Here is a 15,797-nt window from a genome sequence, read left to right as displayed (position 1 = left end):
GGTCTAGGTTTTCAAAGTGTGGCCTCCGGGTCAGCAACAGTAGAGCCTGTCAGCTTGTTAGAAATGAGAATTCTTGGGCCCATCACAGAGGTACTGAATCAGAAACTCTGGAGCGGGGCCCAGAAAGCTTCAGTTGAATGAGTCCTTCAGGTGATCCCGATGATCAAGCAAGTTTGAAAATTACTGGTCTAGGTCTTCGGTCCTTGGCTTTGCTCTACCCACCGGATCCCAGGACTATTTCTACCATAATTTTATGGCAACCTGTTACTTCACTTGACCTTCCAAAACTTCATTTCATCAAACCCCAAGTGCAGATCAACCCAGTCATCTGTTTTCCTCATTTGTTCCAAAGCTACTTAGTCTACATCGCTTCGACTTCTACCTTCTTAGCCCCCTGCAATTTTGCTTTCGAAGCCGTCTCCCTAAAGTTCTCCACTACCGAGTGTTCATTCAGTTGCCCACCGAACTTGACTTGTGTGAAATGGAACTCAACGTCTTCCACTTCAGAACATCCCCTATTATCATGCTTCCACTGAATACAGCCAAGCTAAAGCCTGGAGTTTGGGGGAGGGTTATCTTGACACTTGCTTTTAGTCAGTCCCCATATCCACCCCACCCAAGTTGTCTTCTTGGGTTTCTGAGATTTCTTTTTATTTTTTGTTATTTTTTTTAATGTTTGAGAGAGAGCGAGAGAGAGAGAGCGTGAGTGGAGGAGGGGAAGTAGAAGAGGGAGACACAGAATCTGAAGCAGGCTCCAGGCTGTCAGCACAGAGCCTAAGACAGGGTTTGAACCCACAAACCGTGAGATCATGACCTGAGCCGAGGTCGGATGCTTAACTGCCTGAGCCACCCAGGCACCCCTCTGAGATTTCTTGTATTTATTTATTTTGAAAGAGAGAGAGAGAGAGAGAGAGAGAGAGAGAGAGAGAATAAATCCCAAGCAGGGTCCATGCTAATAGCCCCAATGCTGGGCTCGATCTTATGAACCGTGAGATCATGACCTGAGCCAAAATCAAGATTCAGGTTGCTTAACTGACTGAGCCAGCCAGGTGCCCCTGGATTTCTGAGATGTTTAAAGCCTGTTCTCTATTTTTTTTTTTTTTTTTTTTTACTCCTAAGAGCATACCTTGTTTCAATTCCCTTGCTCTCTTACTTGGATTCATACAAAATCTAACTGGTTTCCAAGTGTCTGGTCTATTTCAGCTCCATTTATCCTCTAGACTCTGGTTTTAAGAAAGTCTCTAAAATGACTTTCTGGATAGGGGCACCTGGGTGGCTCAGTGAGTTAAGCGTCAGACTCTTGATTTTGGCTCAGGTCATGATGTCACAGTTCATGGGTTCAAGACCCCATCGGGCTCTGCACGGACAGTGCACCTGCATGTGTCTGTCCTGTCTTTTCCTTGGAACAGGTCACTTTTCCTTCCCACCCCATCGCTGCTCCTCTGTACCTCCCAGCCTCCACCTCTGCCTCAGAGGAGCAGAAGCAGCTACCCACAGAGCATGGCTGGCTTTGGGTGCTTCTGGACAAGTGCCAGCTATTGTTTTCTAGACCTGGGGAAAGACCCAGGGCTAACTCCTCCTGTGAGAATTTTTCCCTAGCTCTAGACAGAGCTCATTGCTGTTAGGTGTGCTTCCAGAGAATATGGAATCTGCCTGTTAGAGAAGTCACTAGTGGCAAATCATGCATTTTTTTTAATGTTTATTTTTGAGAGACAGACAGACAGACAGACAGGGTGCAAATGGGGGAGGGGCAGAGAAAGAAGGAGACACAGAATCCAAAGCAGGCTCCAGGCTCTGAGCTGTCAGCACAGAGCCTGATGCAGGGCTCGAACTCATGAACCGTGAGGTCATGACCTGAGCCAAAGCTGGCCACTTAACCAACTGAACCACCCAGGCACCTCACAAATAACGCATTCTTACTGCCTAACAGGCCCCACGCTAGGCTTTGGGGGGGTGGACATAAACATGATTTATTCCATTGTCCTCACTGGTTACCAGTGTCACTGTGGGTGAGCACCTCTGGGCAGGGACTCTATTTTATATGTTGCTTGGTTCAGTGGTTCTCTATCCCATCAGCCTTAACACCCGAGGAACAGAGCAGACATTTTGTAGACTGTCTTTACCACCTTGGAATGAATCTTACTAATAACTGACCTACACATGCGATTTTGAAAAGATCAATATAACACTTTAACTGCAATAGAACAGAAAAATAAAGGGAAATTGTATTTCAATGGATAAACTGTATTTGAAAAGGAGATAGTTGGAAATTTGTACATACTTACAGTGAAGAGCTCAGATTTAAGAGCTGACAGTCATACGACTATTGACAATACTTTGTCTTTATATCGGCTGCCTGGATGTAATAAAGATTTGTTTATACATGCAGAATCCCCGTGAGTGCAGCAGACACAAACACAATCTGATACAGGCATGTGGTATTGGTGACTTAAATACCAGAGCAGCTTTGCTGTCAGTGAAGTGATTTTCTGAAATGGCAAACAACTCTTGGTCAACTTCCAAACCAAAAAAAGCACAATCATCCTTCATTTTACATAACAGTTGCATTCCCGGAAAGTTCAGTGTATCTTAAAATGGTGCCACAAATACTTTCTGCTTAGGTATAACCCCAGGTCAGGTTCTTGGCTGATCTCATGGCCAATGGCCTGGGGTAGAAGGGTCAGTTCTTCAAGGTCAAAGACCGCCTCCTGCACTGAGGATAGCTGAAGCCCTGGGTTCTGAGGGTGGAGCCCTGTTTCTGTGCAGATCTCCTGGGGGGAGAGGGGAGAGCAGGAGAGGGAATGAGAAAGGTCATTGCAGCCCTGTGGGAAATTCAGTATTGCCTTCAAGCACTGTCTGAATGTCTGGGGTATCCCGATGCGGCTTTAAGCCTCATTCCTCTCTCACTCACTCGGGCATCTCCGTACTCCCCTCGGGCCCAAGGCTGGCATCTGGCCCTGCCCTGGACACCGCCCCTGCCGCCAGGAAATCCACAGCGCCCAGCTGGGATCCGAAGTCTCTAAGGACTCCTAATCCAACCAGTGCTGTGGCCTCTGCTGAGCCATGGTGGAGACAAACAGCACGGGGAGGTACCCCATCTTGCCTCCAACTTCCCACCCCTCACTGCCACCCCTCCCACGCTCAAAACGATTAAATGGGGGTGGGGGATGAGGCTTGAGCCTGACCATCCTTTTCCCAAAGTCTTTCCTCTCGCCCTTCTCACTGCTCCTTCTTGGCCTCCTAGGAGGGTTTGCCTTTCCTTCAACAGCCCTACAAGTGATGTGCTTCCTTCTGCTTCTCTCCACTGTCCCCAGTTGATTACATCCCCTCTGTGCGCGGGTCGTGCTGCTTTGGGCCTTTGGCAGGGCTGGCCGCTACGAGCTAGCATCTCCCGAGACTATCCTCATAATCCAGAAAAATGGGATTTGCTCCAGGCTCCTGAACGGGGCTGAGAGTTTTCTTCCTTTGAGGAAAGAAGTGTATGGGCTCCCTCGGCGGCGCGCCAGGCACCTGCCCTATTGCCTCTGGAGCATCCGTCAGCTCGAACGGCATCCCATTTCCAGCCCGAGAGCCGACCTCCACCTCCACCCCCACCCCGTCCCCACCCTCAGAGACCACACACACACCACCAGGCTGCTGCAGGTAACTTTAATAAGGGATGGGCTGACTCCTGCTTCTTGGATTTAAAGGTCAAAGAGGAAGGGCATCACATCTGTAAGAAAAGAAGAGAGTCAACAGAATCTACCTGCCCTTTGCGGCTGCCGTTCCCTCGGCCTGGCCCACCTCACGGCAGATGACCTATTTTTCCCCTCAAGGCCCAAATGCCACCCGGTCTCCGGAAAAAGAAATGAAACCTCTGCACGTCCCCGCTCATACCGCGCGTCTCTCGCTGCGCCGCCACCCTTTCCCTAGGCTGCCGGGCCGTGAGGCCAGCTGCACCTCAGCTGTTCCTCCGTCAACCCCCTGGACCTCAAGTACATGCCTGGGTGGCTGGGGTCCCACCCGGGGCAGGCCCAGGGTCTCGGACCACCGCTATCCCCTCCCCTTCCTACAGAAGGTGTCCCCCGCCCCCACGGTGGGACCCGGTCTCCTTCCCCTCGCGTCAGGATGGTGGGGGGGGGGGGGTGCCCCTCGGCCCCACGCGTGCCAGGGCCTCACACCTGGCTGGCTCATGCACCGCTGGATGCTCTCCAGCCGACTGGAGGCCAAGGCGCGGGCCTCCTCTGCAAAGCGGCGGCGTCCCTCCTCAGTTAACTTCCAGAGGCAGGAGCGGGGCCGTGTGCCCGCGCCACCCTGCACGCTGGCCGGCACTTTCTCAAAGCTGTCTCGGAAACAGAGATTGTGACGGACGGTATTCTTCCAGCCTTCCGGGGCCGTCCGGAAAAAGGGGAAATGCTGTCTGCGGACAGGGGGGAACGGTGAGGAAAGATACGCTGTCTTCGGGAGACGCCCCGTCTCGAGACGGCTGTCCCCCAGGCGCCAGGAGCCTCGGCCCCTCTGTCAAGGTGGACGGTGGCCTGGAACAGCTCTCTGCTGACGGAGCACGCGGCAAAGCCCGACCCGGTGTGTTGCTTGTGCCAACCCTCATTTTTTTTTTTAATTCTAGAGAGGGCGAGAGAGCGAGCAGGGGACAGGGGCAGAGGGAGAGAGAGAATCCCGAGCAGGTTCCATGCTGAGCATGGAGCCCAACGTGGGGCTTGACCCCCAAGCCCCCGGGATCACGACCTGAGCCGAAATCAAGAGCCAGACGCTCAACTGACTGAGCCACCCGAGGCACCCCGCAAACCCTCGTCTTTTAAACCCAGTTTACTGCTCCCGTTCCGAGACTCATTTTGTCCTGCTTCCCTCTGAGGGCTCATGACTGTGACTTGTGACGTGAACGGACCAGAATCAGGCCAACCCATGCCTGTAAGAGGAATCCTGGTCAAGGAAGGATGCCGCTTGTGGATTAATATTCTGAGACTCTCCTGGTCTGAGAAACCCCTCACGCTCACGTGTAGGCGACTGTCGAAGCTAAACGCACATCCCTTCTCAGCCGGGTGCCCCCCTGCTCCCCTGGGCGTGCGGGGACCTGTGCCAGGCAGTCTAGCCAAAGGGAAAGCATGTGAGAAACTGCTGGCGGAACCAGATTTTCTACTGGATCATCTTGACAGGGAGGATGGGAGAATTTCTGACCCAGGCGAATTTACGTTTTAAGGGACTAAGACGTAAAACGGTTAGGGTTTTCTAGACGTGAAAGGGGGTGGAGGTGGAGGTCTTCCCTAACGCAGGGTACGTGGACGCCCACCTGGGGACAGCGCAGTACCAGTGTCTGGGGAAGGAGGCCTGGGAACACACTTATCCTTTCAGACCCAGATGGGGGAACTGAGGCAGCAGCCCAGGGCCAGGGGCAGCTTGGAAGGTGTCAGTCCGAGGGCCCTGACCCCCTCCCGTCCCGTCCTTACAGGGCCCCCCCCCGCCCCGGGGCACGTACCGAGTGAAACTGTAGATCTGTTGCACGTTGAGGCCACAGGGGGCACTGTTTCTTAATGCCAGTGCAATGAGGTGGAAGTAATTGAGAGGGGGCCGGGACCAGAGCCTCCCCTCTTGGCTGCTGGCTTGCCGAAACCTCCGACTTTGGAGGGGGGCCCTTTTGTGAGGGGACGGGAGAGCCACAGAGGAGCTGTCATCCTGGTCCTCAGCCTCCTCCTCTTCTGTGAGCTAGAGGAGCACAGAGTAGGAACTGGTCCTAACCCCACCGCCTCTACTCCAGGGGTGCAGTGGCAGGGAGGGGGAGTGGTAGGGGGCCCTCCTCGGGGCTTCTCCCCAACCCAAGGGCACAGCCTATTTCTGAACCCGTTAACCCTCGGTGGTCCCTAAGGATCCCTCTCTGATCGCATCATCCCTGCACCCTCCCTGCCTACAGCCCAAGTCCAGCCCAGGACCCCAGAAACTCCTACCTCCCAGGTGCTGGGGGAAGAGGCAAACCGCTTCTGAGGGGGAGACTGCTCGCTGGAGGGCGAGGATGGTGGCAGTGACTCCACCGCCGTGGCCTCTGAGCAGCTGGCAAAGTCTTCCTCTTTGGGGGCTGGCTGAGGGGAGGGGAGTGTGCCTGGGAGATCCTCTCCCTTATGAGGTTCTGGGACCTCCAGCTTTCCGGGGGGATACACGATGTTGGGGTTTACCCACATCCACAGGTTGGGCTCAAGAGCTGGGCCTGTGCAAGAAAAAGGAGACTGTGCGCCACAGCTCACTGGCTTTGGGGTCCGGCCCAGGCCGCGTGACCATGCCAGAGAACCCACCACCCCCTACTCACCATCTTTATCAGAGTTGGGCGTTTTTCCCACAGGTACTCTTGGTGGTTCAACTATTCGAAGTCTATACCTGGCAACTGGCAAAAAGAAAGAAGAGGGTCAAAATGTCCTAGTATTCCCGCTGTGGCCCCAGGGTCCTGGACCACGTGGCTGTGGGCCCCCCCTGGGGCGTTATGACACCATATTCGACTTCTCTGACCTCGTGCCACATACACTGTCCCGGAGCCAATTCATGAATGCCTGTGGCCTCAGCCACTATCTATCAGCGTAGGGCTTCCAAATGCGTACCTCCGGCCCAGACTCCTCTGCTTGCCCGTAAGTACCACTGGGCCTTGGAGATCTTTCCTTGCATAACCCGCAGGTACTGCAGACTCCACATTCCTGCAACTAAACTCCACCTTCCTGCTCTCGCTCCTGTATTCGTCTCCGCAAGTGGCACCACCATCTAACCGAAGTGGCTTGGGTCAGGAACGCGGAAGTGTTCTTGCCTTCTCTTTCCCATCCAGCCACACCCAGTCAATCCCCAAGTCCAGCCATAACCCGAATGGTCTGTTTATCTGCTTCTCTCCAACTTAGTCCCCCTGCAGCTGGAGCATCTTCCTAAAATATTAATGCAATCCCGTCACCTTTCTGCTTAAACACTTTTGATGGCTTTCTATGACCCTTGGGCCAAACTGAAGTTTACTGGGACAGTCTGCAAGGCCCTGGCTCCTCATCAGTGTTGGGTCATTCCTCCCAGGCTCTCCAGGTCTCCAACAGACCACACTCTAGATCCCGGGCCTCCCCACAAACTATTGTGTCTTTGCCAGATACACTCTTCTCTCTTCCCGCTGCCCTAGTTAATTGCTATTCACTCATCATGTCTCTGTTGAAACATCTTTCTAAAGCAGGCCTTCTCTGCCTGTCCAAACACTTCCCTAACACACATTTTATCCTAATTACTTTGCTTAGAGCCAATCACCAGGACTGTCTTTTTCACTGCCTGGCACATGGGAGGAGCTCAGCTTAACTGGATGAATGAATACGTGGTGGGCTAAGAGTAAATCATATGTTTTCACTCATATGTGGATCCGGAGAAACTTAACGGAAGACCATGGGGGAGGGGAGGGGGAAAAAATAGTTATAAACGGAGGGAGGCAAACCACAAGCGACTCTTAAATACAGAGAACAATCTGAGGGTCGATGGGGGGCTGGGGGAGACGGGAAAATGGGTGATGGGCATTGAGGAGGGCGCTTGTTGGGATGAGCACTGGGTGTTGTATGTAAGTGAAAAACCAGGGGAATCGACCCCCAAAACCAAGAGCACACTTTACACACTGTATGTTCGCCAATTTGACAATAAATTATATTTAAAAAATTATAAAATCATTTGTGAAAATTAAAAAAATATCTGTATGATAATGTTCAGAGCAGCTTTAATCGTATTAGCCAAAAACCAGAAGTGACCCAGATGTCCTCCAGTGGGTGAACTGTAAACAAACTGTGGTCCCTCTGTACCATGAAATACTAAAAAATAAAAAGGAACCGTTAAAAAAAAAAAGAAAAGAAAAAGAGTAAATCGAGTGTATATTAGAGCTATCTGCTTGGCCCTATGCTGGCTCCTTGGGGGTTAGTGGCAACTATTTCCACCTCACCCGCCCCCCTCCAAAAGGACTCCTTGGGTGTCATCATACTGCAGCTGAATCTAGGTTTTTGTCTGGAAAATGATGATATACTTATTAGAGAGCTCAGTAATTAGAAAGAATGCCCATTACATTAATAATAATGTCCAACATAGTATTGAAAAGAGGAAAAAGTAGAAAGAGATGTAAAGTCAGAAAGAAACAGATATAAAGTCAGAAAGAAAAAGGCAAAACTAGCATTATTTATAGAAGAAAATGTTAAGACAGAAACCATACAAAATCAATAGACAAATTATCAGAACCGACAAGAGCCTAGAAAGTTTGCTGGATATAAGAACAAATACTAATCGCTGTTCCTCCATAGCTGCATGAAGAAACTGGAAAAAATAAAAAAAAAATTGTTTAAATTTAATTTATTTATTTTTACATTTACATCCAAATTAGTTAGCATATAGTGCAACAATGATTTCAGGAGCAGATTCCTTAGTGCCCCTTACCCATTTAGCCCATCCCCCCTCCCACAACCCCTCCAGCAACCCTCTGTTCTCCGTATTTAAGAATCTCTTATGTTTTGTCCCCCTCCCTGTTTTTATATTATTTTTGCTTCCCTTCCCTTATGTTCATCTGTTTTGTCTCTTAAAGTCCTCATATGAGTAAAGTCATGATATTTGTCTTTCCCTGACTGACTAATTTCACTTAGCATAATACCCTCCAGTTCCATCCACGTAGTTGCAAATGGCATGATTTCATTCTTTTTGATTGCCAAGTAATACTCCATTGTATATATACATATACATACACACACACACACACACACACACACACACACCATATCTTCTTTATCCTTTCATCTATTGATGGACATTTGGCTATTGTTGATAGTGCTGCTATAAACATTGGGGTGCATATGTCCCTTCGAAACAGCACAACTGTATCCCTTGGATAAATACTTAGTAGTGCCATTGCTGGGTCGTAGAGTAGTTCTATTTTTAGTTTTTTGAGGAACCTCCATACTGTTTTCCAGAGTGGCTGCACCAGCTTGCATTCCCATATAAAAAAATTTTTTTAAAGAAGGTACTGTTTGTACACTGAAAACTATAGAAAGCTTATGAAAGAAATGGAAGAAGACACACACACACACACGCACACAAAGAAAAAATATCTCATACTCCTGGATAGGAAGAACAAATATTGTTAAAATGTCAATACTACCCACAGCAATCTATATACTGAATGCAATACCTATCAAAATAACACCAGCATTCTTCACAGAACTAGAGCAAACAATCCTAAAATTTGTATGGGACCAGAAAAGACCCCAAATAGTCAAAGCAATCTTGAAAAAGAAAACCAAAGCAGGAAGCATCACAATCCCAGACTTCAAGCTGTATTACGAAGCTGTAATCATCAAGACAGTATGGTACTAGCACAAAAACAGACACTCAGATCAATGGAATAGAGAACCCAGAAATGGACCCACAAACGTATGGCCAACTGATCTTTGACAAAGCAGGAAAGAATATCCAATGGAATAAAGACAGTCTCTTCAGCAAGTGGTGCTGGGAAAACTGGACAGCGACATGCTGAGAAATGAACCTGGACCACTTTCTTACACCATACACAAAAACAAACTCAAAATGGATGAAAGACCTAAATGTAAGAGAGGAAGCCATCAAAATCCTCGAGGAGAAAGCAGGCAAAAACCTCTTTGGCCTTGGCCACAGCAGCTTCTTGCTCAACCCATCTCCAGAGGCAAGGGAAACAAAAGCAAAAATGAATATTGGGACCTCATCAAAATAAAAAGCTTCTGCACAGCTAAGGAAACCATCAGCAAAACTAAAAGGTAACCGATAGAATGGGAGAAGGTATTTGCAAACGACATATCAGATAAAGGGTTAGTATCCTAAATCTGTAAAGAACTTATCAAACTCAACACCTAAAAAACAAATCATCCAGTGAAGAAATGGGCAAAAGACATGAATAGACACTTCTCCAAAGAAGACATCCAGATGGCCAACCGACACGTGAAAAAAATGCTCAATATCACTCATCATCAGGGAAATACAAATCGAAACCACAATGAGATACCACCTCACACCTGTCAGAATGTCTCACATGAACAACTCAGGCAACAACAGATGTTGGCGAGGACGTGGAGAAAGAGGATCTCTTTTGCACTGGTGGTGGGAATGCAAGCTGGTGCAGCCACCCTGGAAAACAGTATGGAGGTTCCTCAAAAAATTAAAAATAGAACTATCCAAGACCCAGAAATTGCACTACTAAGCATTTATCCAAGGGATACGGGTGTGCTGTTTTGAAGGGACACATGCACCCCAATGTTTATAGCAACACTATCAATAGCCAAAGTATGGAAAGAGCCCAAATGTCCATCAATGGATGAATGGATAAAAACGTGGTGTGTATGTATGTGTGTGTATATATATATATATATATATATATATATATATACACACACACACACACACACACACACACACACACATACATACACACAATGGAGTATTACTCAGAAATCAAAAAGAATGAATTCTTGCCATTTGCAACCACATGGATGGAACTAGAGGGTATTATGCTAAGCGAAATTAGTCAGAGAAAGACAAATATCATATGACTTTACTCATATGAGGACTTTAAGAGACAAAACAGATGAACATAAGGGAAGGGAAGCAAAAATAATACAAAAACAGGGAAGGGGACAAAACATAAGAGATTCTTAAATATGGAGAACAGAGAGTTACTGGAGGGGTTGTGGGAGGGGAGATGGGCTAAATGGGTAGGGGCACTAAGGAATCTCCTCCTGAAATCATCGTTGCACTACATGCTAACTAACTTGGATGTAAATTTAAAAAATAAATTAAGTTTTTTAAAAAAGGTACTGTTTGCAGTAGCAACCAAAAGTATAAAGTATTCAGGAGTTAACCCATCAAAGAACGAACTAGACCTTCATGGGAAGAAGATGCAGTCACTATTTAAGGACATGAAAGCCTTGAATAAATGAAGACATAATATGTATTAAAAGATACCAATTACCCTCAAATTAATCTATACATTTTATGTAAATATAATACATAAAAATTAAAATGTTCTGCAGAGTAAAACCACGAACAACAACAAAAAAATCAACAGACAACAAAAAAAGCCAGAAAAGAACATTTCAACTCCTGAGGTTCTCAGCTCTCTACCAATCTTTCACTTACTGACTTGCAGAAGCTAACACAAACCTATAAGTGGGCAAAAGATACGAATCAGTATTCATAAGGAAGGGATACCTGAATTACTAACAAGATGTTCTTGGCCTTACTAGTAACAAGAACACAATAAAATAATGAGATAACACTTTACATCATACTGACAAGTATGAAAACAGATAATCCCAAGTGTTGGCAAAGATGCAGGGAACTAGAAGAGAATCCTTTCTCAGACGCCAGATCTGAACAGCAGCTGGTGCTATCACAGTGAAGGGCTGATTCAAGACACCAAGGTCTACTCCTGCGTGTGTCTATTCAAGTCAGTAGGGGAACTTATATGCTAATCTTCTCTGGTACGATCAGTTGGGTGTAGACATTGATTAACTGATTTCACAAACAAATTAAAAATCTTAAGTTTATTTATTTGAGAGAGAGAGAGAGAGAGAGCAAGTGGGGTAGGGGGAGAGAGAGAGAGGAGAGTGAGAGAATCCCAAGCAGGCTCTGCACTGTCAGCACCGAGCTCATGCAGGGCTCGAACTCACAAACTGTGAGATCATGACCCGAGGCAAAATAAAAAATCGGACGCTTCACAGACTGAGCCACCCAGGTGCCCCGATTTAATAAACAAATTAAAAAAAACATACTTCACCTATCTTTCCAGCTAACTCTCTCCCCACTCCAACTATCCTTGGATACCATGATATCACCAATCCGTTGGTCTATGGCTTTGGAGTACTCTTTGGTAGAGCTGGCTTTAATCGGGGTGGTGGTTTGGCCAAGCGAGTGCTCCAAAGCCAGAGAGGGTCAAAGGAATCGATGGAGAGCATGTTTGACCACGGGATTACAGGTTGGTTAAAGAAGGAAAAACACCCAGGGCTCGAGAGCAGAAAAAAAAAAGGGTGACATCAACAGGTTGGTGATCTCAGGGAGATCAGAGCATAGTGTCTCTGTTTCCCTCCCTCCCTCCCTGGCACAGATGCTCTTGAGCCTTCTCAGGGATAATGTTCCAACCACCCACTCCTCTATTTCCTGTTATTTGTGTGTGTGTGTGTATTTACTAGTGGATCATTCTTATTATTATTCAAATATGATGTTAATTCTCTCATCTTATTGAAAAGATCTTTTGCCCTGGTTTTCTGTGCCAGGCCACTGCCCTATGTTTTTGCTTTCTTTTGAGGAAGAACTCCTCAAAAGAACTACCTGTTCTTTCGGACCCCACTTCCCCTCCTTCCACCCTTAAGCCCTTGCCAATCAGGCTTTCGTCTCCACCGCCCCACCATCATCATGGTCACCAATGATGTCTGCTTCGCTAAACCAAATTGTCCGTGTACCTCCCACCTGACCTCACAGGGGTAGTCCTCTCATCTGACCAGTCCTTCCATGACACACTTTTTTCACTTGTTTCCAGGAAACCACGGTTTCTTGGTTTTGATTCTCAATGGTCCTTTCCTTAGTTTGGGCTGGTTATCTCTCTTCTCTCCGGTATCTTTACAATGGAATGTCCCCAGGGCTCATGTTTGGTCCTTCTCTCTCTTCTCGCTTCTCATCCTTTAAACGCCACCCACATACCAAAGACTCTCAAAATAAACCTCTCTCCAGTACTCCAGGCTTACACATCTACCTGCTCACTCAACATTTTTGCTTGGAAATCTAAAAAGTATCCTCAAACTCAGCAGGTCCCGAACAGAATTCCTGATCTTTCTCTCTGTCCGACCAGAAGCTTCCCCCATCTCAGTACTCCATCCTTTCACCGGGTCAGCCAAAAACTTTGGAGGAGTCATCCTCTCTCCTTTATACACTCCACATCCGGTCCATCAGCCAACCCAGCAGGTTCTGCCTTCTCTGCCACCACCCTAAGGGTCCAGCCTACCACCATCTCTGGTCTGGATTACAGTAGTGGCCTTCTAGTCTGCTGGCTTCTTCTACGTTTACAACGTACCCTCAACACAGCAGCCAAAGCGATCTTTTCAAAGTATAGATCACGCAGGATTGGGTTACCTAATTTGCAGAGCCCAGTGCAAAGTGAAAATGAGGGGTTCCTTGTTCTAAAATGAAAATTATCTCAAGTTAGAAATTATCCTCCTATATATCCTATAATAGATAGAAACTATTCCTCCAGCAGAGGAAGCAACTACATGGGTCACACACTCGGGAAGCCTGAATCATGGCACTCCACTGCTCAAAACCTTTCAACCTCAAAGTCAACCCCAAAGTCCTTAGAGTGGAAGATGGGCTTGTCCTGATCTCTGCTCCACATGCTCTGAACTTCCCTCCGTATTTCCTTTCATCCAGCTTCACTGGCCTCTTTCCCGCGCCTCCAACACTCCAGACATATTCCTTCCTTAGGACTTTCGCCCTGGCTATTTCTTCTGCCTGGGAAATTTTTCCTCTAAATACCCTTCAACTCTCTGCTCCAAGGTTATGTTCCCAAGGAAGCCCAACCTGACGACCCTATTTAAAACCGTGGCTGTCACCACCTCCCCACATTCCTGAGCCCTCTTACTGTATCCTTTCTCCCCCATCTCAGTTATCACCTCATACTATAGATATATTTTTATGTGGATTGTCTGCCCCGGGTGGAACGTAGGCTCCATGTATATTGTCTGTTCTGTTCATTATGTACCACGGGTGTCTAGAACATTGCCTAGCAAATTACAAGTGCTCAATAAATATTTGTTAAGCAACGAAGATACAGGAATTCCTTAGCATTACTTATGGTGGCAGAGAGCTGGAGGCGATCCCGGTCTCCATCAGCAAGGTCCATGCAAAAGGTAGTATATGCAGATAACAGAATACCACCCAGCCATCAGAAATAATGAACCAGACCTTCACGTAGCAACCCGAGTAGCTCTCAAAAACAATGCGAGGAGGCACAAAAAAGCAATGAGCATTAAGTAAATGAAGGTCATCTATAAACATAAAATAACGTTAAATCGTTTTCAAAGATAAACCTATCTAAAGACATTAACTCACTTAGGGTAGTTACAAGGGAGTGTGCGAGGTGATGGAAGGCAGGGTAGGGGTGGAGGTGGGTGCACTGAAGTGGGGGTAAGGGGTTAATCCAAGGACCTTGCCTGACCAGATGGCAATAATATACCACGACCGTAGGAGGGGATCGTCTTTGCCTCTGCCTTTGAGGTCCAAAGAAAAAAATCATTTTTTTAAAAGACCATAACGGTCAACCATCCGTTCGGCAAAAATCGAGCACCTCTAGGTGTCAGCCAATGTACTAACGGGGGTGGGGGTGGGGGTACAGCCTCGAACAAAACCGGTAACATTTTAAAAACAGAACGAGTAAAATGTTCGTGGCGCGCCAAATGGCGGTAGGCACCATGGGAAAAGGGCCGAGGTGAGGCCTAGAAGGTTCTGGGACGCAGCGGACGGTGGGGGTGGAGGTGGCAGGCGGTGTGCTGTGGCGGGACCCACTTCCTGGGGGCTCTGGGTCGAGGCCAGCGTCGCCATGGCCCCGGTGGGGGTGGGGGTGGGGCGCGGAGGGGCTCCCGCTCGGCCGCGGTGGGGGGTGGGGGGGCGCGGATCCCGAAACCGCACTCGGGCGCCCAGCTAGTCCGCGGGGCCGAAGGTGGGGGGGGGGGGGGGCTGGGGGCCAAGGGGCCGGGAGCCCCGCGAACACCCCACCCGGGCGCCCACCACGCCCCTCCCCCACGCCTCCCGCCCCCCACGCACTCACGGTTCTGCTCGGCCAGGGGCAGGTGCGCCGTGGTGAAGGCCAGGAACGACTCGTTGCCCATGTCCCAGTCCAGCAAGCCCGGAACCTGGCCATGGAGGCTGGCCCAGAGGTCGAGGTGCTGGAGTTTCAGGTCCACCTTCAGGGAGAGGAGAGGTCGCCCGGCAGGGGGTGGGAGAGTCCGGGGCTGAAGGCCTCGCACCACTTCCTCACTTCCACGGGCTCGATCTGGTTAGTTGGCGCCCGCTCAGGTGTGGAGAGTCCCCAATTTGACGCCTTTAATCGCCTCTGGCCTCCACCCGGTACTCCTGCGACGTCTCTCCTCAACCCCCTACGCTTTCATTTGGGGGCTTGGGGACCCTGGGGGTCCAGAAGGGAGGGATCCCAGGCTCTCCTCCCGCTCTGCATTTGCACAAAGCTCTTCCTGTGTTTAGTAAGTTTCTCTACCACTTAAGAATGATCCCGTGATAGTATTAATAGCTACTTTCTGATAGATTTTATGGCTTATCGAAGATCTCATCCGTAGCACCTATGGCGATAGGATTGGAGGGTGGTTTGTTTTGTTTTGTTTTTTAATTTGGTTTTTAATCATTTCGAATTTACAGAAAAATGCCAAGAATAGTATAAAAAATTCCTGTGTGCCTAAATCCTATAATCCACCAATGACACTAATTATCAACATTTTATCACATTACAATTTTTCTTTCCATATAGAAGACATCGTTGTTGTTGTTTTTTCTGAACTATTTAAGAGTAATTTACAGACAATGCCCCTTTCCTCATAAATACTTCAGCGTGTGTTTCCTAAAAACAGGGATACTGGCCTGTATCACCAGAAATGAGAACATAATCAAAACCAGAAAATTGAACATTGATTCAGTACTTTATTTAACATACAGATTCCATTCAAATTTCACTGATCATCCCAATGATGTCCTTTGTATAAATTTTTTCTCTGGTCTAGGATCGAGTTCAGCATCACGCAGGC

At 48.1% G+C, this 15,797-nt stretch overlaps 1 protein-coding gene across 6 annotated transcripts; it reads right to left on the bottom strand.

Moving 5' to 3' along the window:
* Positions 1 to 3,632: 3,632 nt before the first annotated feature.
* FOXR1 (forkhead box R1) lies at positions 3,633 to 15,293 on the bottom strand. 6 transcript variants are annotated; one of them, XM_042905205.1, is made up of 6 exons: positions 14,813 to 15,293; positions 6,296 to 6,370; positions 5,940 to 6,196; positions 5,474 to 5,700; positions 4,161 to 4,399; positions 3,633 to 3,712 (listed from the first exon to the last, which is right to left on the bottom strand). In XM_042905205.1, exons 1-6 carry the CDS (start codon positions 14,871 to 14,873, stop codon positions 3,684 to 3,686), a joined length of 888 nt encoding a protein of 295 aa, XP_042761139.1. In that variant the 5' UTR covers positions 14,874 to 15,293; the 3' UTR covers positions 3,633 to 3,683. The 6 variants fall into 6 exon arrangements, with proteins under 6 accessions (XP_042761139.1, XP_042761141.1, XP_042761137.1 ...); XM_042905207.1 differs by lacking the exon at positions 14,813 to 15,293 and adding an exon at positions 14,456 to 14,525; XM_042905203.1 differs by lacking the exon at positions 14,813 to 15,293 and adding an exon at positions 14,194 to 14,359.
* Between the last annotated feature and the right edge of the window lie 504 nt (positions 15,294 to 15,797).

Source organism: Panthera leo, chromosome D1 (assembly GCF_018350215.1).
Source record: "Panthera leo isolate Ple1 chromosome D1, P.leo_Ple1_pat1.1, whole genome shotgun sequence".
Taxonomy (NCBI): Eukaryota; Metazoa; Chordata; class Mammalia; order Carnivora; family Felidae; genus Panthera; species Panthera leo.
The sequence above is the reverse complement of the archived record's forward strand: the minus strand, read 5'-3'. Positions and strand labels throughout refer to the sequence as shown.